This window comes from Callospermophilus lateralis, chromosome 2, assembly GCF_048772815.1.
Source record: "Callospermophilus lateralis isolate mCalLat2 chromosome 2, mCalLat2.hap1, whole genome shotgun sequence".
Lineage (NCBI taxonomy): Eukaryota > Metazoa > Chordata > Mammalia > Rodentia > Sciuridae > Callospermophilus > Callospermophilus lateralis.
The window spans coordinates 112,944,179-112,970,182 of NC_135306.1; the positions used below are offsets into that span (position 1 = coordinate 112,944,179).

Here is a 26,004-nt window from a genome sequence, read left to right on the forward strand (position 1 = left end):
TCGCAGTGTTCTAGTGGTCACCAAGTCTTTCACCAGGCTATGCCATTGCCACCCAAAGGTGCCACATCCTCCCTGGGTTTTGCCTAGGCCCAACAGGGTTGCATACAAACACCCAGCAGCCTGTAGGGTCTGGGCTGCGCAGGCTGCAGCCATCAGGTCATCAGGGTGAGGCGGGGAGAGGTTAGTGGTGCTTCAGTCCCTGGGCTCTGGGATCTGCAGGACTGAGACCCTGCCTGACCTGCCCAGCCTGTGGCTCAGGGAGCAGCTGGTCTAGCTTTCTCACTGAACGCATCCCGTTTCACTTTAATATATCAGTTCTCATTTTCTTATTTGTAATTTTTTTTCTCCTAAAAGATTTATTATCTGGCTAGTTACAGAAAAAGTTTGTCTGCCTCTGGATCAGATCATTCAAATTTCATGTCACTATTTCTGTCTTTGGATTTAAATCTGCTATACTAAGAGCTGTTTTCTATGTTATTTTTCTTACTTTCTACATACCTCCTTACTCCCTCCCTCCTTCTCTCCCTCCCTCTCTCCCTTCCTTCCTTCCTTCCCCTTCTGTTGATTTAATTGAACATTTAAAAGTTATTTCATTTAATTTCCATTATCATTTTATTATTTATGCCTCTTTTACAAAGAAATGTTTAGTGGTTGCACCAAGTGTTACAGTACTTTTTATAAATAGTGTTTATGCCGTACTGTTTTAGGATTAATGAGAAGAATAAAGTCTGTACATGTCCAGTACTTATGCAGTGTCCTGTTTCAGTACTTTTCCATCTATAGTTGATTGAATTCACAGTTGCAGAACTAATGAATATAAAAGACTGGCTGTATTTAACCTAACACAATCTCGTTTTTATTCTAATGTCATCTGTTTTGTTTTCCAAATTGTTCTAGCTTATTTGCTAAAATACTAAAGTGTTTTAAATCTTGGTATGGAATATTTGAGAACCATTTCTCCTCAGCACAGAGTCCTTTTAGAACCTAGCATCACACATGAGGGCTTGACAAAAGTTTATTGTCTATATGACCTGGATTCGATCTTGAAAGACCAGACTTCTGAATTCATCTATAAACATGACCCTGGTCTTCCAATTTAGAATTCAAAAATGTGCTTCAGGTAGTTAGTACAGACTTTAAGTTTCCTTGATTTGAAGGTAATTACCGCCTGGTCTGCAGATGCCAAAATCTTTTCTTTCTCATTGATGGTTGATGGCAGATAATATGATGGAATAAGTCCCATTCCCAAAGACATAAATTGCTAACACCACCTTTTTGATGCTCTGCTTCTGCTATAGTAAATGACCAAAGGATTTGAATTCTAAAACAATCCAATATTTCAACATTTTAAGAGAGATGGTAAGAATTTATCTCCAGAACAACCTCAATACTTACGTGCCAGGCTACAAATTCATTCATGGCATAGGTTTCCCATTCATTAGGAAGATTTATTCTTGGTCAACCCATTTCCAGGAACATTTCTACCGCTGCTATTATTTTAGTAGCTGTTTCCATGCTCCATGTGAGCATCTGCATTCTTGGGGCATGTTACAGTTATCTGAAGACTACCAGAAGAAGCTGAGGAACTACTAAAGTCATCACTATACACCAAGGTACATGTGGTAACCTGCATGCCAACTCCAGCCTCCTCTGTATACAAAAGGCATAACAAAAGCAAAGTAGATGAGGACAGGTGTGGTGAGCACAAGCATTCGATGCACCTGAAACTAAGCTGCTTACTAAGGAAGAAAGCGCTGTGACCAAAAGCTCTGAAGAAACAGGCATTCACCTATGCTAACAGTAGTGATCCATACCAAAAACATTAAGGCATCATGCTCCTTCAGAAGAAGTGAATAATGGATCCTCTTCTATTCATTGGATATCTGTCACATCATGTTTTTCATATGTAATTAAAAAATTTCTGTCAGTGCTTATAAATTTGACCATCACTAGCCATACCATTTGCTAGAAATATGTAGTAGTTTCTATTTAAAGTCTATTCTTAACCAAAGAGTAATGTTTCTACTGAATGAACACTGCATTATACCATGTATCACCTCTAAGCCATAACCTTAAGAATATCCCTGAAAGTCTATTCCAGGGTGACTTTGTCCCATTAAGGTTGTATGTGCACAGTCTGATCTTCATAAATATACCTATAAGCCATGGTCATGAGAAAATGAAAAAAGTAAATAGCCATTACTAGGACCATTTATTTCAACCATCACTAATTAGGCATCTTGTGAAGGACAAGAATACACAGCCATCTGCCTTCTCTGGGTACAATCCAAAGGACTGCTTATATAGAATTTCTTGTTCCCAGGGTCTTAGGCACTGCGTAATTTGGTTAAATGGGTACTAGACACTGAAAAAGGTAGTAGTATAGCTTTAGGTGTTATAAATCAAAGTGCATTTGGTTGTAGAATTATAAGACCTGACATCTCCACCCATTAGATTTTATACTTCTTAATAACTGTGAATAAAAACTATGTGTGATTCAGGTCACTGGGGAATTCCAGCAGACTTTAATTTCTGGTTCTTTGAATCAACTTGTATGACTCACAGCTAATCCCTGTAAATCTTCACAGAACACAAGTAATATCTGACAGTCAATCAGTGTGAAGAACACAACTCAAATTCTCAGAAATCACAAGCCTTTAAATAAATGACTTCTCTGACAAAATAACTTAATAACTTAGATCTTATCTCTGGTCTGAATGTTATCTGACTCACTGACATATGGAGAGCAGGATCAGATTCTGGACTATGACCAAGTTTAGGAATCATTCCATAGCATAACTTGACTTTCACCTTGGTGTAATTTGCCACAGAACTAATGTCAGGGGTAAATCCAGGAAGGATCTGGCACCCGGTTGAGGGGCTGAATCTGGGAATGACTTTTTTATGTATGTGTAGTCCTAGGGATTGAACCCAGGGGTGCTCTATCACTGAGCTACATCCACATTCTTTTTATGTTTCATTTTGAGATGGGGTCTTGCTAAATTGCTGAGACTGGCCTCGAACTTGTTGATCTGCATGGGCTCTCTTTTGTCCAGCAACCACGGAGCAGGCTAGAGGAGACAGTGGCTATGGAGTCACTAATCAAGACCTCCAGAAACCAAGCAGGAAGCAGATTTGATTTTATTGTGCAGTTACCATGTATATATATTCAGGCTGTAGCTAAGCAGATTACAGGCAGCTACCAATACAATTTCTGGCCAACTGTCCTTGCAGCAACCAATCGAGGAGCGAGCTGTGGAGCAAGTGTAGGGACTGCAACTCACGGCCTCATGCCCAAGGCTGTACCTACAGGGTAAGCGGTTTGCCTCTCAGAAGCCTAGCACGGGGGAGTGGTTTGCCACTCAGATGCCCTTACCGTATGCCACATATGCAGTACTCCATGCACTTGTCCCCACATTGATCCTCCTGCTTTAGCCTCCAGAGTCACTGGGATTACAGGTGTGGACCACCACCCTTGGTCCCAGTGTGATAAAGTGCATCACATGGCAAGAAACAGCACTACAATAATTTTCTTAATAAACATTCAAGTAAAATACTATTAAAAGCTTTAAGATAGTTTTTCCAACTTCCTACATTTCACACTTTGTGCTTTTGCTGATAAATGTTTTATTTTAATGCGTACTGTAAACATACAGTCCAGTGCTATTTTGCTTTGTAGCATCATTTATCTTTTAGAACAATTAAAAGTACTGAAAATCAATTGTATTTCACCTTTATTTATTTACTTTCAGCACTATTTTTGTGCAGAACTAAGCTTCTTTCTGATATCAGATTCTTTCATGTTAAAGGCAGAGTATCTGCTGGTAATGAATTCTGTTTTCATCTTACTTTGTTTTTGAAAGGCCTTTGTGTTGGGCTTAGGTTTCTAGTTCACAATTTTTTTTTCCAGTAAAGATTTCATTTGAGTTCCATGGTTTCTGACAGTCTGCTGTAATTCTCATTATATGTTATTTCCCCTTTTTCTCTGGCCACCTTTAGGATTTTTCTTTGCTATTTGTTTTCAATAGTTTGAATGTTGTCTACTTTTCCTCTTAAAGACTTGGTCATTTAAAATTTAAAATTCTGTTAGACAATTCCAGTGCATGCCTCATCCCTGAGTCTGGTTCTGCTCATTTTCCTGCCTCAATGGACTGTGTCATTTTGTCCCCTTTCTATATGCCTTATAATTTTTTAATTGAAATTGCAATTAAACAAAATAGTAGAGACTGGAGTAAATAATTACTATGTTTCAAAATAGGCTTATAGTTCTGTCTGCTAGGTCTGTAGTGTGGGGAATTGTGTTAATTTAGGCAGGAGCTGGGATGGACTTGAAGTTTATTGTCACAACAGTTGCCCTTAATGTACAAAGAACTTCAAATTCGTTTAGCAATATACAGTGTTTAGAGTGGAGACTAGTTTGCCATAGGGGTTTTCTCAGTGTCTGTTCCAACCAGGGCTTTAGTTCATCTCTTAGTGCTGTCTGAGGGTCTTTCACGTTCAATATTTACTGTAGTATTTACTTATAGTAGTTAGTTGTTGCTCAGTATCTATTGGCCTGTACACAGAAGGTTCTGTTGTTCTGAATAACTTTCAGGTCACTTTCTTTTCCTTTTGTTCTCTTCCAAGCACGTTAGGCCCTTGCTTTCACTTTTTAAAGCAGAAACTTAGATAAGATTATAATTTTCAATAGGAGTCTACTATTAGTTCAAAGGTAAAAAAAAAGAATCACAAAGCAAAAATAATTCCTAAGCTCTATTAAGAATTTAGGAGACTCAAAACCCAAACTATACCTTTTGCATCTACTTCCACCTTCCTAGACACAAATTCATCCATTGGAATCAAAGAGAATTCAAGAATCTCTTTACCTTGAACTCTAAACAAAGCTGATTGTCAGGGACCCAGTGAGAAAAGAAAGTTGAGTCATGAACATCAATAGGCCAATCCAGTCTCTGATAAATCTTATCCTAGTGTTTATAAGTCTCCACTTCAGTCAGAAGAGACTGGGGAATCAGGCCTACATTGCTTTCTATGGTTGTAAGGACCTACATTTCCAATAAACCAGAACCATCTGTCTAAATGAGAACAGAAACAACTCTGAAAGAATAAGCAGTAATTCACACATATGGAGCAATTTAAGTTCATACTGAGAACCAAGCAAGATTACCTCCAAAGAAGTAATAAAACCTGTGGATAAATGAGGCATTTTAACCATGCATCTATTTATACAATGAAATGGAATGCTTTTTGTTCTAAAATATCTGCATTTGAGTCATTCCAATTCGCCCATGTTCTCTGCAAGAAAAAGGGGCATACACTGCTTTAAAATTACATCACTAAAAGGACCTTGGTGGTGAAAGAGTTCTAGTCAATTCAGAAAGGGAAATGAGCTTTCAAATTCTAAATTCCTCTTTTAATTGTGGTGATCGAATCTCGGTCATGCAAATCTGTTATACCAAGTTTGAAGAAAAATTGATCAGGTGGACCAGTGTCCATATTCTATTGAGGTACAAATCCATTAAAGTTCAGGAAATCAACCATATCACTATCTAAACAAACATGTTTACTTACCTAATAAAAAGGTTAATATACCTTTTCAACATAACAGAAAACATCAGACAAGTGGTGCTAGAATTAATGAAGTGTCAAAGTCTGGCATGTTTGAATACACTGCTCACAGTCTTCCTGTTTCATTTCTCATCCTCATGGGAAACATGTAGTCAGTCAACAAAAAATAGGGACTTGGGTATAGAATGATGAAGCAGGGTTTGTGTGATCGGGAGAGTTTCACACATTTTGGAATGCTCCTGGGAGTTTGAGAGGAGAGGTAAGTAATTCTTTCAGAGTCCCAGCCTGCCCAAGGCCTCACAGAGATCTTAAGTGATACTGAGGACAAAGTAGAAGGACTTTTAAGATAGGATGCAGCTTAGAAACTGCCCTAGCAGCAGGCCATGATTATTGTGGAGCTTCCCCAGTTTAGTGACACACTGCTTTCTGTCCCTGCTTCTCCTACTTCTACTGTCAACATCTAATCTCTCCTCTCTTCCTCTGCTTCCTGCCTTCCTGCCTTTCAGCTTCTGGCAGTACCTGAAGTGGTTAAAACTGCAGCTCTGGAGCTCGGGATTCAAGGCCTGCCTCTGCCATTTATGACCTGTGCCACCTTCGCTAGTGTATTTTGGCATCCTGTGCCTCATTTTCCTCCTCTGAAAATGGAAAGCACCTCATAGTATAGGTCTGGGTTAAAGCATAGAAGGCATTCAGAAGAGGGCCCGGCATGTAGTAAGTCCTCAGAAAATGTTAGTTATTGCTATCCTATCTGTAGGTCTCTCCACATTCACCCCACCAATGCTTTTTTTTGTTCATATACATACATCTTGTTCAAATTCCAGTAATGAGGATATCTAGTGGTAGGCATTGCCAACAAAAGGAAGCACCCCAGTTGGCAAAGTGCTCATGCTAGCCTTCAGATAGGTTTCCACCACCAGGGTTTATTGCCTTTGAAATGTGTCCATCTCTGTTTCAGAGTGGCAAGGTAACAGGTGACTTAAGCCTGGAATTTTCCAGTAGCTTTTCCAAAGAGGGCTGTGACAGGGCAGTCCCTGTGAACTGCATACATTTCCCCATTACATGGTTGAAAATTGCAGTGTGCCCCTGACCCTCTATGACTAGTAAATCTGGGGCCACAGTGACCTATCTGTCCACAACATTGGCCTTTTTACCTTCTATGGATAAGGAGGATGTTGACTGGCACCAGCCTGTGCCCTTCGTCGTTATTTCATGGGTCCTATGCCAAGTTCTCACTGCTGAAGTCTTGAGTCATTCTTGGGCTGCATCTTTTCTAGTCTATATAGTCAAAACCCTGCAGGGTCAAGGACCCTCTCCCTTTGCTCAAATCTCTTGGAAATGAGACTTCCTACCAAGTAGTGTAGCCTCCTTGGTGTTGGCATCTTTTTGTTTGGTTTCTGAAACAGTGGCCATTTCCCTACCTTGTGGTTGCGTCTCCAGTGCACGTTCCTTGAATTTGCCGGATGCTTACAGTCTGCCTGCCCATTTTGCCTGGGCTATTTTAGATCACAGCCAGCACCACTCTTACCCTACTCCTTCAAAGAACTGCTGATCTCCTGGATGGTTTTTTATTTTGTAAACACATAGCTCTATAATCCCACCTGTAACTAAGCTCCCATGTTTAGACCTTTTATTTAGACTCCCGAGTTTAGGGGGAAGGAAAATACTTAATCAAAGATGATGATGAAATGAACATTATTACCTGCAAGGAGAGCACTCTGCGAAAGATCAAACATCCTGCTCACACCAGGCTTTCCAGCCACTTGAATTAAAACAGTTTTTAAAAAATCCTTTTTTTTTTTTTTTTAAAGCATAGTTGACAATAGATACACGAACCACAGAACCAACCCGAACTTGGTTATATCGTATGTGCTAGAGCATGCTGAATAGTGAAAAGTGCTCTGGATCAGAGATCAAAACAACTGGAATCCTGAACTCAGCCATGTTACAAACCTCACTAGATGACCTGGACAAATTATTTAAACTCTCTTCTCTGCTCCCAGTTTTTTACACCAAGCATAACTAGTATGCCTATCTTATAAAAAATAAATTAAAAAGTGCCGGATTCACATTGAGTACAAATATCTATATAACTAAAATAAAATCTATAAATGTTTGACTCAAAATAGGCTGTGAACTTGGGTGCCTGCTGGCATCTGTCTCCTAAGGAGAAGCCAAAGCAAACCCACTGCAAAGATTTTAATTTTATTATAGGTTCCTTGGAGCAAAGTTGAGCAATCATAGACGGAGGTACATAAGGTTAAAACAGCTTTTACAATCATCCTTATGTAAAGACATAAAGAGGTATTGTTAAAGTTAGTTTGGCAGAACAAGAGCAAGGATGTTGGAAGGATTGTCAAAGTTGGAGAGATTCTTATGAAACAGGTCTTGATTTTTGCTTTTCAATGAAAGGACTGAAAGGATTGATGGACATGTGTTATGCAAGGTAGCACAAATGAGACCCATGGAGCTATAAGGCTTCTCGCAGACCCTGGTGCATGTGTCCTAGGCACTTGCTTTTTCTGGCACCTTTTTTATCGGATCAACAATACAAATCCCAGATGGATTAAAATCTGTGAATGTAAGCTGTTCTCAGTCTAAGATGTCTTGCCTGTATTGCATTTGAGGTTCTTTCAGTTTGATTCAGCAAATTTTATTGACTATGTACTACATGCAAGATAATATGCAAGGTGGTCTTCATAACAAGGCAATGGGGTCTTCATAACAAGGTTCACATGGAAAATAGGAAGTTCAACTCTCCATGGGTGACTGTTAAAATCTATAAATGTTTGACTCAAAATAAGCTGTGAACTCTTAATCATTTGAACTTCTGTCTACATTCGCTTTTGTCTTCTCAGGTATTTATCATGCCCTTACTAGAATTAGACTCCTAAAGTCTTAGAACATTGAAATCATTTCCCAACACTGCCTGTGTTGAATTGAACTGATGATTAATCTTTGTGATCCAAGCCCCTCCTTAAGGTGGAGTTGGCATGCCTGACATTTTGAAGATGAGTTACACAGAAGGTTATAAGTCCAAGTAAAAAGTATCCAGATTGGTATAACTTATGCTTGTGATTTATTTTGTTACAGAAAAGAAATACCTCAGTAACACACTGGGAACTTCAGAAGAAAACCTCCACACCCAGCTCACAGGAGTTCTTAGGGATGGGATTAAAGAAGTCTTTACAACTAAAGGTAAGAAAACCTTTTCAAAGTGGGGCAGGTGAGGGAGAGTGGTAACAACCATTCTTGAGTGCAGAAACTTCTAAAGTCTACGTGTAAACTGAGAGTCCAGGATAAGAGGTGCTTCTAGAAGGAGACAGTAAATTTTCAAGGATGGAATATTTTAGAAAGGGATCATTAAGCAATCTGTTTTAACTTTATTTATTTATTTATTTTTATGACTCCAAGGATCAAACCCAGGGCCATGTGCATGCCAGATAGGCACTCAACTACTGAGTGATGACCTCAGCCCAAGCAATCTGATTTTATTTATTTATTTAGAATTTTTCCTTTGCCTCTTTTATTTACTCACATGTAGTTATTTTTTAATTTGTTCTAATTAGTTAAACGTAATAGAAAAATGCATTTTCATTCATTGTACACAAATGAAGCACAACTTTTCATTTCTCTGATTGTATACCATAGAGTTGCACCACATATGCAGTCCTAGGGTAATGACATTTCATTCCACCAGCTTTCCTATCCCCATTCTCCCTCACCTCACCTCCCTCCCCTTTTCCCAATCAAAGTTCCTCCATTCTCTCAACGCCCACCCCATTATGGGTCAGCATCCACTCATCACAGAGAACATTGGGACTTTGGTTTTGGGGGATTGGCTTACTTTGCCAAGCAACCTGATTTTAAATGACAAGTTGAAATCGCAAGTCAAAGACAAATCATGTGAATTGAAGAAAAATGCTGATAAAGCCTGAAACAATTTTAAAAGGAAGTAATAGATACAAGTTTTAAAATAGTTATTTTCAAGGTTGATGGGTGCCAGAAAGTCTCAGAGTAAGACAAGAAAACAAATTTACAGTTGGGATTGGGGAAGCTGAATGGTCAATTTACATAAGAAGATCAGTGAGATAATATGAATCTCAGGGTCAATATTTACTCAAGTTCTTCCGTCTGCTCATGATGTTTAAGGAAGAGAATAGGAGCCATGAGAGAAGACACATAAGCTGGAGGCTTCACCTTCACCATGAGCATCCCTGCACCCTTTAGGTGCTTAGCTGCTCAGTTCCTTAGAGTCCATGGTGGGCTGCGTGGAATGACTTTCCTGGGCAAAGTACAAGCTGATCAACATGAACAGCTGCTAGGGGACAGCAAGGGCAGCTGGGAGGACCAAGGTTTACCTCTGGGAGGAACTCATCTGAGGAGGCACAAGCACTTCGGGTGTTTCCATGTTTTTCTTTCTGTTTTGTTCCATTGTGTGTTTGTTTTGTTGTCTCTTGTAGAGTCCTGATCATGAAAACAACTGTGACCAATCGGAAGTCACTGTGGCTACTGCTGCTTATATTAGCCTTCTTGATCACTTTTACAGTTCTCCAAAAGTCCACAAAGGTAGGAATTGCTTTCTTTCTGTGTTTGCAAAAGTATATTTTTATTTGATACCTCACCTGTTCTAGGAAAGTCCAGACTTCAAGACCTATAAAACGTAGTAGGGGAGTTTCAAAGGCGTGCACACTTTTTAAGAAGCAGAGTGACTGAAAATCATTAAGCAGCATGTGAGAGGGTAACACTGTGCTTATTCATAGACCTTGTTCCTTTGTTGATTATTTATTCATCACAACTATCTCTTCACAACATTTAACCTGTATTTTCACCTTCTTTAAGAGAACATCTGAAGAATAAAATGTTTATTTTCATTTAGTAAAATTTATCTGCGTTTTTACTTTGAAGAGAAATATTTCCCCTCTCCAATATCAGACTGTTTGTCTAAACATTCTATTGAAACTTAAATGCTGCTTTTGAAGATCTAAAATCAGCATATCATAGTGATATGGCCGCCTCAATGTTTATAGCTGCATGCTTCATAATAGCCAAATTGCAGAATCAACTCATATGGTCATCAATAGATGAATGGATTAAGAAAATGGAGTTTTACTCAGCCATAAATAAGAATGAAATCATGATATTTACTATTGTGTAGTATTGGCACAGGAAATTGACAGTAAATGATGGAAATAGAGAAAAATCATGTGAAGTGAAACAGGCCAGACTTAGAAAATCAAGGGTGGAATGTTTTTTCTCATATGTGGAACCTAGAGCAAAGCAAAGTAAGAAAAGCTGTGGGGAAGGAGATGGGATATCAGAAAGACATAGGGAAAATCAGTGGAATAGAAGAAGGAGGTCAAGAGTGAGGAAGGAAGGGAAGAAGGAAGATAAATAGAATGAATTTAATAAAATCATGTTATATTCACATATAAAGTACCAAAGGGAATTTTACTTTTATGTATATATAGAAGAAAGGAAAAAATTAGTAGATTAGAGGAGGGTGTATGGGGGCAGGGGGAAGGAGGTCTTGGAATTGAAATCAAATTCCTTGCATGTGTGATTTGTCCAAGTGAACCCAACTACTATGTATAATTATGATGCTCTAATAAAAAATGTTGCTTTTGTTATTTAACCTTTCAATGCATGTGCTTTATTTTGTTTTTATTTCCTTCTGTTATTCTTTTATTTCCATATAGATAGCAACTTCCTTTTATTTAATGTAGTCCTTTCTTTCTAGGGCATGCCACCTCGTATCTCCAGGGTGGTCTAGCAAGTGAAGGTCCCTTTGGGGCTCTTGTTCTGTTCCATTGACCACTTTGTCTTCCCTGTGCCAACACTACATTGTTACTACTGACAGAGCTTCAAAATTAGTCTTGAAAGCTTGCAGGTCACATTACCATTGTTTGTTTCACTTCAGAAGATTTTAGCTCTTTACTCTCTCTTGCACTTTTTAGAGTCAGCCTATTAAATCTGAAAAAAATTCGATTTGAATTTTATAAACATGACTTCACCTTACGTAAGTCAAATGGAAACTGATGTTTATATTTTTCTATTGAGCAACATCAAATATCTACTTATTTAGGTCTTTCTTCAAGTCTATCAGTAAATCTTATAGTTTTTGCCTACAGATCTCCCACATTTTCTGTTAGATTTATTCCTATGTATTTTGTAATTATATGTTGCTATAATATTTTGTTTGTATATGCTGTTCTTTTTAAAATGAGAGTTTCTAATGCTTAGTCATGGTGTGGAGGAACACAATTGATTTTTACATATTGAACCATAAAATTTTAACTTTCCAGGATCTCTATTTGATTCATTAATGCCACCACCATCTCTTAGAGAATGGAAAGTATATTTATACTATAGCTTCCATCTTTTGTAGAACCTTATCTGTGTTTGGAACTATGATTTTTCTCTCTTGATTTAATCTCATCTGTCTTTAATTTTTCTGGAGATTCCCCACTAATTCTGGTTCAATTAAGGTATCTCTGTTTCCCAGAATAAAATTTGTGAAGTTCTCTTCTGTCCTGGCAAGAAATTGAAACTTCATTATTTGCTTAGTCCTTCATCTTAAATCAGACTTTTCTTGTTTTCTTTCTACAAAATTATGAGCACAGAAAATAATTCTACCATTCTAAAAATCACTTCTTATTTTTATTTAAAGTTGAAATAATATATGCATACCTGATAATGTGGTATGATGTTTCAAACACACTATTATGAAAACATTGTTAAGATCCTCTGGGTCCTTGCTCCTTTTATCATATAGTTCATGTAGCAACTACTGACAGCGATTATTACATTTCTAATTATGATTGTGGATTTTCCCTTTAATTTGTCAAAATTTGCTTCATTTATAAGTACATGTGTGTGTAAGTGTATACACATGTATGATTGCTATGGTTTCTGACAAATTGATCCTTCTAACACGATGAAATGGCCATCTTTATTTCTAAAGATACACTTTGTCCCTTCTATAGTCTATCGCTGTCTGTAAGGAATATGGAATATTATTTACCCTAGAGGTAACTTTACACTTGAGTGGTCTTCCTCACGGACAGCAAATGATTAGCTCTTGCTTTTTTTGTTTCTGCTTTTTAGTGAGGCAGGCAGTCCACCTACATTTAATGGAATTATTAAAATGGAAGAATTTAGATTGATCACTTTGCTCTTTCTTTTCTGTTCTGTCCTTTTATTTTTTTGTTTCTCTATTTTCCTTTTCCTGCTTATTTTGAGTTTTACTGATTTTTTTTTATATGTCCTTTTAGTTTCTATGTTGCTTTTTCATTAGTTTCTTTAGGGATCATATCACACATTCTTAACTTTTACAATTATTAATATGTCACTTTATGGAATCTGTAATAACCTTTCAACCACTTAGTTCTCTTTATATCCGATCCTATTCTTTGGGCTATAGTTGTTATATTATTATAAATTTATAGTCTTTAATTTACTAAATAAACATAGGTACTTTAAAGAAATAGAAACAGTCTTTTATATTTATCTATATATTTCCTGCTTCTGGTGCTGAGGTTCTGAGTTTCCTACAGCCTAAAGAATTTCAGTCAGCACTTAGAATGCAAGTCCTGTGCTGCCCATTCTTCCAGGTATCGACTGCCCTCCACCTCCTACCTGCTTGTGCTCATTCTCCACTGCTTTTATAGGGTTGTTTTTTAAAATATATATTTGTTCAGAATTTATAATTAGTAGTTGCAGGAGAATTGGTCCAGTAAAAACTACTCTGCCTTAATTGGAAATCCTGATAAATGATTAAAATAGTAATGATTTATCCTAAATATTTTATTATTTGACATGTTAAGGTATTTTTTAACAAAAAATATTTAGTTATAAAATAATAGAAACAGTTATAATGAATACTTAGCATGTGACATAATCATTCCTAATGCTTCATGTTATCCCATCAATCCTCACAATAACTATATAAAGTGTTTATTTTGTATTATGTGATACTCAGATGATATAACTGATTCAAGGGAAGTTAAGAACTTGACCCAAACTACATAGCCAGACAGTGAAGAAGCTAAGCTTCCATCAGAGGAAAATGCCTCTAAAAAGGAGCTATCTACTGTGGTGAGCATACAGTAAGAATAGAATTCTCATGCACTTCTGGTCTGGATGTAAAAATGGAACAATTTTATTTTTAACAATTTCACAGTATGTGTCAAATCCTTTAACAATGTTCACCACATTTTACTAATTATTCTATTTCTGAGATTCTTGGTAAATTTCTTGAATTGCAAAAAATGACTTGTAAGAAGAGTCATTCTTTACAGAATTAAACATGTTAAAAAAACTGAAAGCAACAAATATCCAAAAATATAAGAATGAGTAAAATATTAAGCTATATCTGTAGGCTAAAATAATATAGGACTTTGACATAAGGTTGAGAGATTTTGATGTCACTGATTAAAATTCAAAATTTAATGATGAATATTTATTTACTATCATGCAAAGTGGTATACAAGGAATGAGAGAAATTCACCAAAATTTTAACAGTAGTTATAAATGGGTTGGTATAATTATTGGTTCACTTCATTTCTTATACACTTTCAGCATTCTTTTAATTCTTAATGATATATTGATATTATCTTATGATTAGAAAATAAGCATTCTATAAATCTGTTTTTCTGTATTGTGTTAAAAAATCAATCTGAATACTAAGTAAAAATAACATAGAATGTTTAAGCAAAGTAAAAAAGATTAAATAGAAATAATGATATTTTTACAAAAAAGCTCCATTCATTTAAACATTTTATTTCTTATTTTTAAATGTAATTGAAAATGAAAATTATATATATGCATTATGCATGAAATATTTTGAAATATGTGTACATTGGGGAATAATTAAATCAAAATAATTAACATTAGCATTACCTCATTATTATTATTATTTGGTGGTGGTGACAATATTTCAAGTCTACCCTCTAAGCAATTTTTTGCTGGGTTTTGTTTTGTTGGGGTATTTTGTGGGGGAGGGCATTGGTGGTGCTAGAGAACAAACCCAGAGACTCACACACGGTAGGCAAGCACTCCACACCTGAATTACATCTCCAGCCTCAGCAATTTTCAAGAATACAAATTCATTGTTATTAACTGTTGTCACTAGGTTAGACAATATATTTCTTGAACATATTTCTCCTAAGTGAAAATTAGTGACCAACATATTTTGCACTCATATCTACAAATCATTCTCCAGACCAATGTCAAGAAGCTTTTCTCCAATGTCTTCTTTTAGTAATTTTTCAGTTTCAGGTGTTACATTTAAATTTTAATTCATTCTGGGTTGATTTCTTTATAAAGTATGATGTAAGGGTATAATTACATTGTTCCACATGTGGACATCCAGTTGTCACAAAGATATTTTTAAAGAAATTTTTCTTTTTCTATTGTGTGTTCTCGATACCTTTTAAAAAAAAAAACAAATCAAAGAACTGGAATACATGTATTTATTTCTGGGCTTTCTGCTGTGTTCTGTTGGTTTATCAGTCTATTTTATGACAGTACCATACTGTTTTAATTACTAGACCTTTGTAGTATATTTTAAAATCAAGTATTGTGACCTCTAATTTTGTTCTTTTTGTTAAAGAGAGTCTTGGTTATTTAGGCTCTTGTAAGTTCATGTAAATTTGGGGATTAATTTTTCTATTTTTATGAAAAATGTCATTTGTATTTTGATAGAATTTGCATTGAATCTGCAGATTGCTTTGGATAGTATGGATGTTTTAACACTATTAATTCTTCCAATTCATGAACATGGAATATCTTTCCATTTATTTGTATCTTCTTCAGTTTTTTCATCAATGATTTGTAGCTCTCAGTGTACAGGTCTTTCACCTCCTTGGTTAAATTTACTACTAAATATTTTATTTTATCTAATTTTATTTTTGGCAGCTATTGTAAATGAAATTATCTCTTGATTTTTTTCAGATAATTTGTTGTTAGTGTTCAAAAATACTAATGGTTTCTGTCTGTTGATTTTATATCCTATAACTTCACTAAACTTGTTTATTTATTCCAACAGGTTTTTGGCAGAATCTTTAGGAGTTTCTAATTAAAAGATCATGTCATTTGCAAACAGGAACAATTTAACTTTCTCCTTTTCAATTTGGATGACTTGTACATCTTTCTCTTGCCTAATTGTTCTGACTAGTACCATGTTAACCAAAAGTTGTAAAAGTTTTCCTTGATATTAGAGGAAAACTTGCAATTATTCAGTATAGAGAGGAGTAGCTGTAGACTTATCATATGCAGCCTTTATTGTGTTGAGGTACATTTCTTCTATACCTAACTTGTTGAGCGTTTTATCTTGAAAAGATGTTAAATCCCAGAAACTAAGGAGGTGGAGGTAGAAGGATTGCAAGCAGGAGGCCAGCCTCAACTACCCTATCTAAAAATTAAAAAAGGAATGGGAATATAGCACCTCTGGGTTCAATCTCCAACACACACACACAAAGATGTTACATGATTTTTCTGCATCTATGAAGATTGTCATATGGTTTTTGCCTTTCCTTGTGTTAATGTGTTGTATCATTGAATCACACTTATAGATTTGCCTGTTGAATCATCCTTGAACCCCTGGAAGTGATCTAACTGGATTGTAATGAATTATCCTTTAAAAGTGCAGGTGAATCCATTTTGCTAGGATATGTTAAGGACATTGGCATTTATGTTCATTAGGAATATTGGCCTGTAATTTTCTTTATTCTAGTGTTCCTGTCAGGTTTTGTTTCAGTGTAAGTGTGGCCTCATGAAATGTTTAGAAGCATTCTCTCCTCTTCATTTTTTTTTTTTTTTTTGGGAATACCTTGAGACAGATTGGTATTAGTTCTTCTTTAGAAGGATTTAGCAGTGAAGACTTTAGACCCTGGGCTTTTCTTTGATGTGAGACTTTTTAGTAGTGAGTCAATCTTCTTAGTCATTCATCTCTTAGTGCATTCATATCTTCTATTCTTCATGATTCAGTCTTGGTAGGTGTTATGTGTGTAGGAACTTATCCATCTCTTCTAGGTTATCTAGTTTGCTGGCATGTACCTATTCAGAGTGGTCTTTTGTGATCTTTGTATTTCTGTGCTAACAGTGGTATACTTTTTCATTTCTGAATTATTTATTTATTTATATATTTTCTTTCATTTTTCTTAGTCTGCCTAATATTTTGTTTGTTTGTATTTTTTTAAAATCACTTAGTTTTAGTGATAACTTCTATTGACTTTCTATTCTCTATTTCATTTACCTGCTCTGATCTTTATTATGTCCTTCTTTTGATAACTTTGGCTTAGTCTGTTCTTGTTTTTCCAGGTCCTTGAAGTATAGCATTAGGTTGTTTATTTGATGTATTTATTGCTATAAAATTCCTAATTAGAATTATTTTTGCTGTCTTCCTTGGTTTTGGTATACTATGGTTACATAGTAATTTGTCTGAAAATATGTTTTTAGTTTTGTGTGTGTGTGTGTGTGTGTGTGTGTGTGTGTGTGTTGCTAGGGATTGAACCTCGTGCCTCATACATGCTAACCAGATGCTCTAACACTGAGCTACTTCTTTTACTCTCCTTTCTAATTTCTTCTTTGACCTATTGGTGGTTTGTATTTAATTTTTCTGTATTTGTAAATTTTCTGAAATTCCTTCTGTTATTGATTTCTAGTTTAATAACATTTGAGAAGATACTTGATATGATTTTAATGTTAAGATGTGTTATGTGGCCGAACATGATCTAGCATGTAGAACATCCTGAGTGCACCTAAGAGGAGTATATATTCTGCTGCTTTGGGTGGAATATTCCATATATGTTTATTAAGTCCATCTGGCCTAAAGTGCAGGGTTTTGATTTTTGGTTTGTGGTGCTCGGGAGGGACCCAGGGCCTCACACATATTAGGCAAGCACTCTGCCACTACCACCACTGAGTTACATCCCCAGCCCAGCTAAAGTGTACTTTAATTATGATGTCTCCTTATTGATTTTCTGTCTGGATGATCTATCCATAGCTGAAAATGGGGGTATTAAAGTGTTCCTTACTATAATTGTATTGCAGTTTATTTCTCTTTCTCAAATCTATTGATACCTTCTTTATATATACATATACATACATACATATATATATATATATATATATAATCATATCATCTTAATGAATTGACTCCTTTATCATTATATAATGACATTTCTTTACAATTCACAATTTTTAACTTAAATCTAATTCATTTGATTTAACTATAGCTACTACTGCTCTCTTTGTTTACTTGTGCAAGGAATGTATTTTACCATTCCTTGACTTTCAATCTGAGTGTGTTCTTACAAGTGAAGTCCCTTGCGGGCAGCATATAGTTATGATGTTATGATGGTATCTCCTTTGGAGAATTTATTACATTATGATAGGTAATTATTGATAAGTAAAAACTTACCACTGCCATTTGCTGTTTTCCTGTTGTTTTGTAGAGTGTTTATTCCCTTCCTCTATGCTTGCTTTCTTCCTTTGTGAGTAGTGATTTTCTCTAGTGGTATGCTTTGATTGCTTACTTTTTACATTTTATGTATTTACTAGAAATGTATTTTTTATGGTTACCATAAGACATACAAAAATCTAGTATTTATAATACTCTCTTTTAAGCTGATAATAGCTTACGTTTCACCATGTGAAAAAGTTTCTTTTTACACCACTCATATTTTAAATTTCTGATATCACAATACATTCTTTTATATTCTGTATTCTTCAACAAACTAGTTTAGCCATTATTATTTTAAATCTTTTGCTGTTTATCTTCATAATGAAGAAATATGATTTCCTCATCATCATTATAGTATCCTAGGATTCTGATTCTGAGTTTATACTTATCCAAATGTACCTTTACAAATGAATCTTATGCTTTTTTCATGATTTATGTTATTAATGGCATTTTTTTCCTTTTATCTCAAAGAACTACCACTATCATTTCATGTAAGACAGATCTGATAGTGATGAACAGATTAGATATCTTTGAGATTAAATATTTTTTTTTACTAAATTTTAGTTTTTATATAAAAATAATAAAACAAAAGCATTTATTCATTACAGTTTAAAACATTTTCTCATTTGGTCTTCATAGTTGACCAGCAAGGTAGATTATACAACTATTTTACAACAACTTTTTTCTTTTACAAGAAAGAAGATACTAGGGCTCATTTGGGTTGAATGGTTCTTCCAGAATTGATGAGCCAATGAACACTAACACAGTATCAAAAGTGTGTTGTGTATGGCACACATGTGAACACAAAATCTCAGTGTCATTTAATTTTAGTACTTCTCATTATTTCATAAAAGATAAAAATGATATTAAAAAGGAAGATTTTTGATGTTCTCTATTCTCTCTCTTATCATTTGAGGTATGGACTGTCCTCAATTTGCCTATCTCCCTCCATCACTGGAATGTGATCAGAGAGTCCTCAAGCCCTGGAGCACCTCTGAATCCAGCAGCTTCACCAACAGAGACTGAGCTGAGAATAAGTAAGATCCGGGAGAAATTAGACCAGATGATCCCGCCCAGACCCTTCACCCATGTGAACAGCACCACCAGTGCCAAACACAGCACAGTCACCATCCTCAACCCTAGAGACACATACTGCAGGGGGGACCAGCTGGATATTCTGCTGGAGGCCAGGGACCACCTGGGACGCAGGAAGAAATATGGAGGGGACTTCCTCAGGGCCAGGATGTCCTCCCCAGCCCTGAAGGCAGGAGCCTCAGGAAAGGTGACAGACTTCCACAATGGCACCTACCTTGTCAGCTTCACTCTGTTCTGGGAGGGCCAGGTCTCTCTGTCTCTCCTGCTCATCCACCCCAGTGAAGGGGTGTCGGCTCTCTGGAGGGCAAGGAACCAAGGCTATGACAGGGTGATCTTCACAGGCCAGTTCATCAGTGGGTCCACACGGGTCAATACTGATTGTGCCCTGATTTTAAACTCGAGCACTGAACTATGCCAGTACCTGGATGCTCAAGACCAAGAAGCCTTCTACTGCATGAGGCCTCAGCATGTTCCCTGTGCAGCACTCACCCACATGCATTCCAAGAACAAGGAAGTTTCCTATCTTAGCAAACAAGAAAGGACCATCTTTGTAAGGTAAATAATTACAAAGAGATACCAGGGCAATATGTTGATTTTTCCCATATGTTGGTCCAAAGGAACGTCCTATAAGCAAATCAACTTATGTACTGTTTAAGAAGATCCATTTTGGGGAGGATTTGTCAATTAATTTTGGGGACAGGGCTCATTGTCCAGAAGTCCTCAAGTTTTTTTAATCCTTGATAATGAAATGAAAAATACAGGCACAATGAAAACCAAGAAAAAATGAGAAACATGTGTGGGTACTATATATATATATATATATATATATATATATATATATATATATATATATATATATATCTTGCTAAGTCTTTGCATTCCTCTGGGTACCTGGATCTCATGGAATTATAGGCAAAGAAAAGGAAATTCCCTCCCTGCCCTGAATTGAGGGCACCATAATTAGCTAATCACTAAGAAATAACTGAAACATTGGATCTTCTGACTTCTTGAGTGTTTCCTGATTTGAGGCCACCAGCAGGTTCATTTCTATACTTGTCTTTTGAAGGTCAAATGTGGGTGTGGAGATTATGGAAAACTTCAATGTGATTAGTGTCTCCAAATGCAACAGTAAGTGCTCCTGTGTTTGTGGAGGGTGCTTAGTGCTAGACACACTTACAGCCTTTCCTCTTTCTGTTGGACTTGTTCAGTTTTAGTTTCATCAGCAAAATGCTCATTTATCTTGTCTAATATGAGCCAAGGTATCATGTACTAAGAGAGTGAATTATTGGAATCCCTAGGATATCAAATGCCTCTTTAGCAACTGTATCTCTCATCATTGATCTACTCTACACATCAGGTAATAGATAACCTGCCCATCTTCCACAATAACCTACAATCTGTTAAATTCTAGTCTAAGGCTTTACAAGGCCCCCTCCTCCAACACCACCCTTCTCCACAACACCACCCTTACTGCTTCCTGCATCAATTCTAGTCCAATAATCACTATCTAGAGGTTTCCTTTCTGCTACCTAGGAGTCTGGTTATTGTTATTATCTCCTCTTGATTTCTCACCTTTCAAACAACTTCAATATACAAAGTAGAATTTCCACATTTATTTTTACTATTTTCTCTTTAATTTATTTGACTCAAAAAAGCCTAGGGAAAAAAATCCATCTAAAATTATTTAAGGCAACATCTGTTATGTCTCTGGTAGTGTAGCTAATTGCTAATGTACTTGTACATCCTAAAATATAAATAGGTACCTTATTGTAGAAATGATATTTTTTACTCCACATATATGGATAAGCCTTTAAATACTAAAGTATTTAAAGTCATTAAATACTAAAGTATTAATACTTTAGTCATTAAAATACTAAAGTATTCCATTTAATAAACAATCAGTGCTCCTAATCTGTCACTTCACTATTGTAGCCACCTCAGACTCTTCATGATCTAAATTAGGAGGTGAAAACCAGGCCCTTCATGGACCCTCAGGACTCTCTCCAGCATACAAACACACTCAAACAGATTGGATGTTTCCAAAGTTGTTAATAATTTTTATAAGATTTTGAATTTAACTCAACGAATTTATAGACTTTTTTAGTGGTTTGAAATACACTGGAAAAGAGTGAAAAACTTAAGGAAAAAAGTGAGTTAATTGATACTATGCATTATTTTTAATTTCTGTAGAAAAATGGATGACATTGTTTTCATAGAAAAAACTGACAAATACTTAAATTTTAACAGAGGGTCATTTTCTCTCCTGGAAGAAAATGTGCTATTATAATGGACATTAATGATACACATTAAGAAACTCACATTAGATCATTTTTTTTTCTGAAAAAATAGCTATTACTTATGAGGATATTTCTGTAAGGATTTTCTACTATAACCATCATCTTCACCCCCCTATTAAGAGGACACTTAGAAAACACAGAAAGTTCCTTAGAAATACTGATGAATAATTTGATATTTTAAGAAGGACCATTTCTTGCTGATTTTTGCAGAAGATCCAGTTCCAGTGAAAGAGAAATGCAAGCCTAGAATGACATCCACAATCCCCAGTGGGCATGTCTGGAAAGAAACATGGAGCCCTGTCTCCTGTGACTTAGCTCCAATCAAAGTGAATGAGTGCCTGAGAGGAAAATTTATACACCTATTGGGAGATTCCACCATCCGCCAATGGATTGAATTCTTCAAAGCCAGTAGCAAAAGTATGATTCAGTCTAAGCTTTTATTCATATTCCCTTCGGAAATTCTCTTGCCTTTCAAGTAGGGGAGAAATGTAGAAAATGCCTCATCTTTATCACATTTCTTCATTACAATACACCAAAATTTTTCACAAGATATTTCCTTTACAAGAATACAGGGAATGGAAAAGAGCCAGTGTAGAAAAATGTCCCTGTCCAGAAGAAATTCACACATCAGTATTTATCCAGAACTCATAGAAAATTATCAATGAAGCTAAAGATGGTTTGAGAAATTAAACTGTATACTTTCTATTGTTAGTGTGAAGATTATGGGTGTAGATTCTAGATCCAGATGTCCTGAGTTCAAAACCTGATTTCAGATCCTTTATGACTGACTTGGACCAGTTACATGAGCATTCCGTCCCTAAGCTTACTCATCTGTCACCTACAGATGAAAAAAAATACCAACCTGGTAAAATGAAATAATACATAGGGTGCATTTGGACTATTATCTGTGAAGAATTAAGGTTTTATATAAATTATCATCACTATTATCATCACCTGATAGTATGACAGATACAAAAGGAAGGTAAAACTTATATCACATTGGCACAGTGTTTAAAAGCATGGGATTCAGAGTCTAATGGAACTAGACTTGGAAAAAAATGACCTTGGGCCTATTATTTATTTTCTCTGTCACATTTTCTCATATATACAATAAACATGGTGCTTGTTTTGAAGGTGAAATCAGGAAATGAATATAAAGAATTGTACACATTGCAAGGCACATTAGTATATAGAAAGCACCCCCCCCCCCCGAAAAAAGAGTACAGAAATTTCAGTTATCATTAGTTAATGTTAGAGTTGGGTTCAGAATACAGCTGGAAAAATCCTAGTACAGTTGCTATATTTACAAAACTGAGAGTTTACCAACAATAGCTCAAAACAGATCTTAGCAATCTTACCTAGAAAACTGTCACTCCCTGCCTATCTATGTCCCTGGGTGCGGTTCCTACTACTTAGGACTATGCCTTCATGGTGGCTCCATCCTGGTCTTCCAGACATGAAGCTACTCAGGATCTCCAACTTAGCAAGAAAGATGATTCTCTTAATAAAAAGGGGAAATCAGTAGGACCTGGATTTCAAGTTTTAAGAATTCCCAGTAGAAGAGAGGAGTTTTCAATCCTGACATCTGAGAAATGACAAAACTCCTTGGGAACTCAATTTGCTCAGTTATAAAAGCAAAGGTCTAGTGATGACCGTCAGCATCACATTCTACAATGGAGGGTCTCTTAGTTCTACGGAGTACTGCAGTACTGAGTTACCTAACCTTTTAGCTCATCTTGGATGTTGCAGTTGGAAAACATCCCCTGTATGTTTTGTTCAAAGTTGAACTTTTTTGGCCAGAGTCTGCTTTGGAGGAGACAACTGAAGTAAGTTGGAAGCAGAGTGAAGAAAATCATTCTGCCATTTTCCACCAACCAATCCTCCAGCATGTCTGTTTTCTAGTCAGTAGGTTAAGACTTCAAATATATCTCTAAGGTAACACATGTGACCAAACATTAATTATCACTTAATACACATTTACCACTGATATTTTTGCCACAAATCAGCTGGCCTTAATATTCAGATAACAATGTAATTGAGATGCTGAAAAATGGTAGGACTTCATCTTTTCTACTCATGCTATATTTATATTCAGGAGTGTCAAGATCGGGTAGGATAGTTTTGCAAGACATGGTGGGAACTTCAAGTTAAAGGCTGACTGTTTACAAAATGTATAGTCCTCAGCAGGTTATTTTTTCTCTCTTTTCCTATTATATGATAATTAAATACATAAATGAGGGATGTTGACATGAGTGATTGCCTCAGTCTAAATGAAGGTTTTGTAAACTCAAATGACTTCACAAATAAATAGTAATACTATTATTATTATAGATTATTACTCAAGACAATTGCATGCATATGGAAGGAAACATATGCATGGAATTATATTATAAACTTTTGTTTAGACTTCAAGGAGGGGGATGAGGTGGTGGCTCAGTGGTAGAGTGCTTGCCTAGCATGCATGAGGCACTGGGTTCAATCCTCAGCACCACATAAAAACAAACTAATGTATTCACCTAAAACTAAAAATGCATAAATAAATATTAAAAAAGAAATAGACTTCAAGGAATTTACAAGAAGTTTGAGGAATAGATTTACTTTTGTTTCTTAATTTAATTACATTAGTATCTTTATCTTCAAATGATTTTAGTTTAGAGTCAACAAGTTGTACAAAAATAATACTTACAAAACTAACAACATTATCCTCCAGTGACATTTTTCCAGTGCCTTACCATCATCCAGTGCCATGGTTTTGCAGAAGGACATACATAATCTATAACATATGTGCAACATTTTTAATTGTTCAAGTAAATTTCAAATGAGTCCCCTCAATCAAACCCATAGTAAATCAGACATGATTAGCTTATTTATATATAATCACCAAATATTTTCTCTTGTATTTATGACTTTGTCAGTCAATCATTTTTAGTGCATTATAGTTATACATAACATTGGGTTTGTTTTAACATAATTATACAAGTATGGAATATAATTCGCTCCAGTTCAGTTGCCAGTACTTCTTCTTTCCTTCTCTGCCCTACCCCTGTTCCCTTTCCTCTGTTCTACTGATCTTTCTTCTATTTACTTACAGTTTTATAAATTAGTGTGTTTAGATCTATAAAGGTGAAATTCACTGTGGTGTACGCTCACAGGATTGTGTGGTAAGATTCATTCCACCATTCTTCCCTTTTCCGGTCCGTCCACCTTTCCACTCAATCACTTTCCTCTACTCCACTGACCTCTCTGCTACTTTCATGAGATATTCTCTTCTATTCTTTTCCCACTTATTTTTGTCTAGCTTTCACAGAGGAGGGAAAACATTTGACCCTTGACTGTCTTAGTCTAGCTTATTTCACTTAGCATAATGTTTTCTATTTATATCCATTCACCATGACTTGTCAATCATATAACTTTATTCTCCTCTCATTTTGGGATTGCCTATTTGTCTTCAGCACTCAAGTCAGTGGATCTGCATGAGTATGGAAAACTGCAACACCAACTAGCTGTGGACTTGGATAGAAATATCAAAATTCAGTGGCAAAAACATGCTTATCCCTTGATTGGATCATCTATTTATTCAGTGAAAGAAATTGAGTACATGGCCCGAGTCATTGACAGAACTGGAGGAGAAAAAAATACTGTTGTTGTTATTTCTCTGGGACAGCATTTCAGACCCTTTCCCATTGATGTTTTCATCCGAAGAGCCCTCAATGTGCACAAAGCTGTTCAGCGACTCCTTCTGAGAAGCCCAGACACCACAGTCATTATCAAGACAGAAAACATCAGGGAGATGCACAATGATGCAGAAAGACTAAGTGACTTTCATGGTTACATTCAAAACCTTGTCATGATGGACATTTTCCAGGATCTCAATGTGAGCATCATTGATGCCTGGGATATCACAATTGCATATGGCACAAATGATGTTCACCCACCACAATATGTAGTTGGAAATCAAATTAATATATTCTTAAACTATATCTGCTAGATAGCACGTATCTCTGAAATTCTTTTATTTAGGGAAATGATCTATTGAGTGCCTGCTAGCATATTGGGTGTCATTTTTGTCTCAGAACTCCAGTTAGCTGAGAAGACAATCTTCACTGTGGCTGGTATGGATCCACCAGTTCAGCCAAGTAAGCTATTTCTATTGTGGAATTTCACTTGCAAATAAAATTAAGAGTAGTCATAAAAAGGTCATACCCTCCTCAATCAGAGTTATGCTGCTCTTCACCAATGGGAAGCTAAGACACCTATGTAAAAGCTCTTTTCTCTGGTACATGTGAACTATCAAGTAATTGTAAAATAAACACTTGAAGAAAGAATTTTCATTTCATTATTCCTACCACTATAGAAAGATGCAAGCTTTTTTCCAAATGATAAGAGAAGTCTTAACAAGGCAATTCTCCCCCAGCTTTAGGGGAGAAGTATAATTCTAAGCAAGGTCTTTGAATCCTGGAAACCTTTAACTTTTCTCTCCTTATAGGAACTCCCACTGAGAGGTTATAATCAGCATTTAGTATCCAGGAAAATTAGGATATCACAGATGAAAGCACAGTGTGCTGGAATTGAAGGACCTGGCTC

General features: G+C 36.0%; 1 protein-coding gene and 1 pseudogene across 2 annotated transcripts; one reads left to right on the forward strand and one right to left on the reverse strand.

The window, feature by feature from the left end:
- Positions 1-1,199: 1,199 nt before the first annotated feature.
- LOC143640490 (ferric-chelate reductase 1 pseudogene) lies at positions 1,200-7,048 on the reverse strand (annotated as a pseudogene).
- Positions 7,049-10,035: 2,987 nt separating this feature from the next.
- LOC143391151 (NXPE family member 4-like) lies at positions 10,036-25,408 on the forward strand. 2 transcript variants are annotated; one of them, XM_076843741.2, is made up of 5 exons: positions 10,036-10,131; positions 18,945-19,678; positions 20,190-20,251; positions 21,631-21,837; positions 24,873-25,408. In XM_076843741.2, exons 1-5 carry the CDS (start codon positions 10,036-10,038, stop codon positions 25,406-25,408), a joined length of 1,635 nt encoding a protein of 544 aa, XP_076699856.2. The 2 variants fall into 2 exon arrangements, with proteins under 2 accessions (XP_076699856.2, XP_076699857.2); XM_076843742.2 differs by lacking the exon at positions 10,036-10,131 and having other exon boundaries at positions 19,272-19,678; positions 20,190-20,263; positions 21,646-21,837.
- Positions 25,409-26,004: the final 596 nt, after the last annotated feature.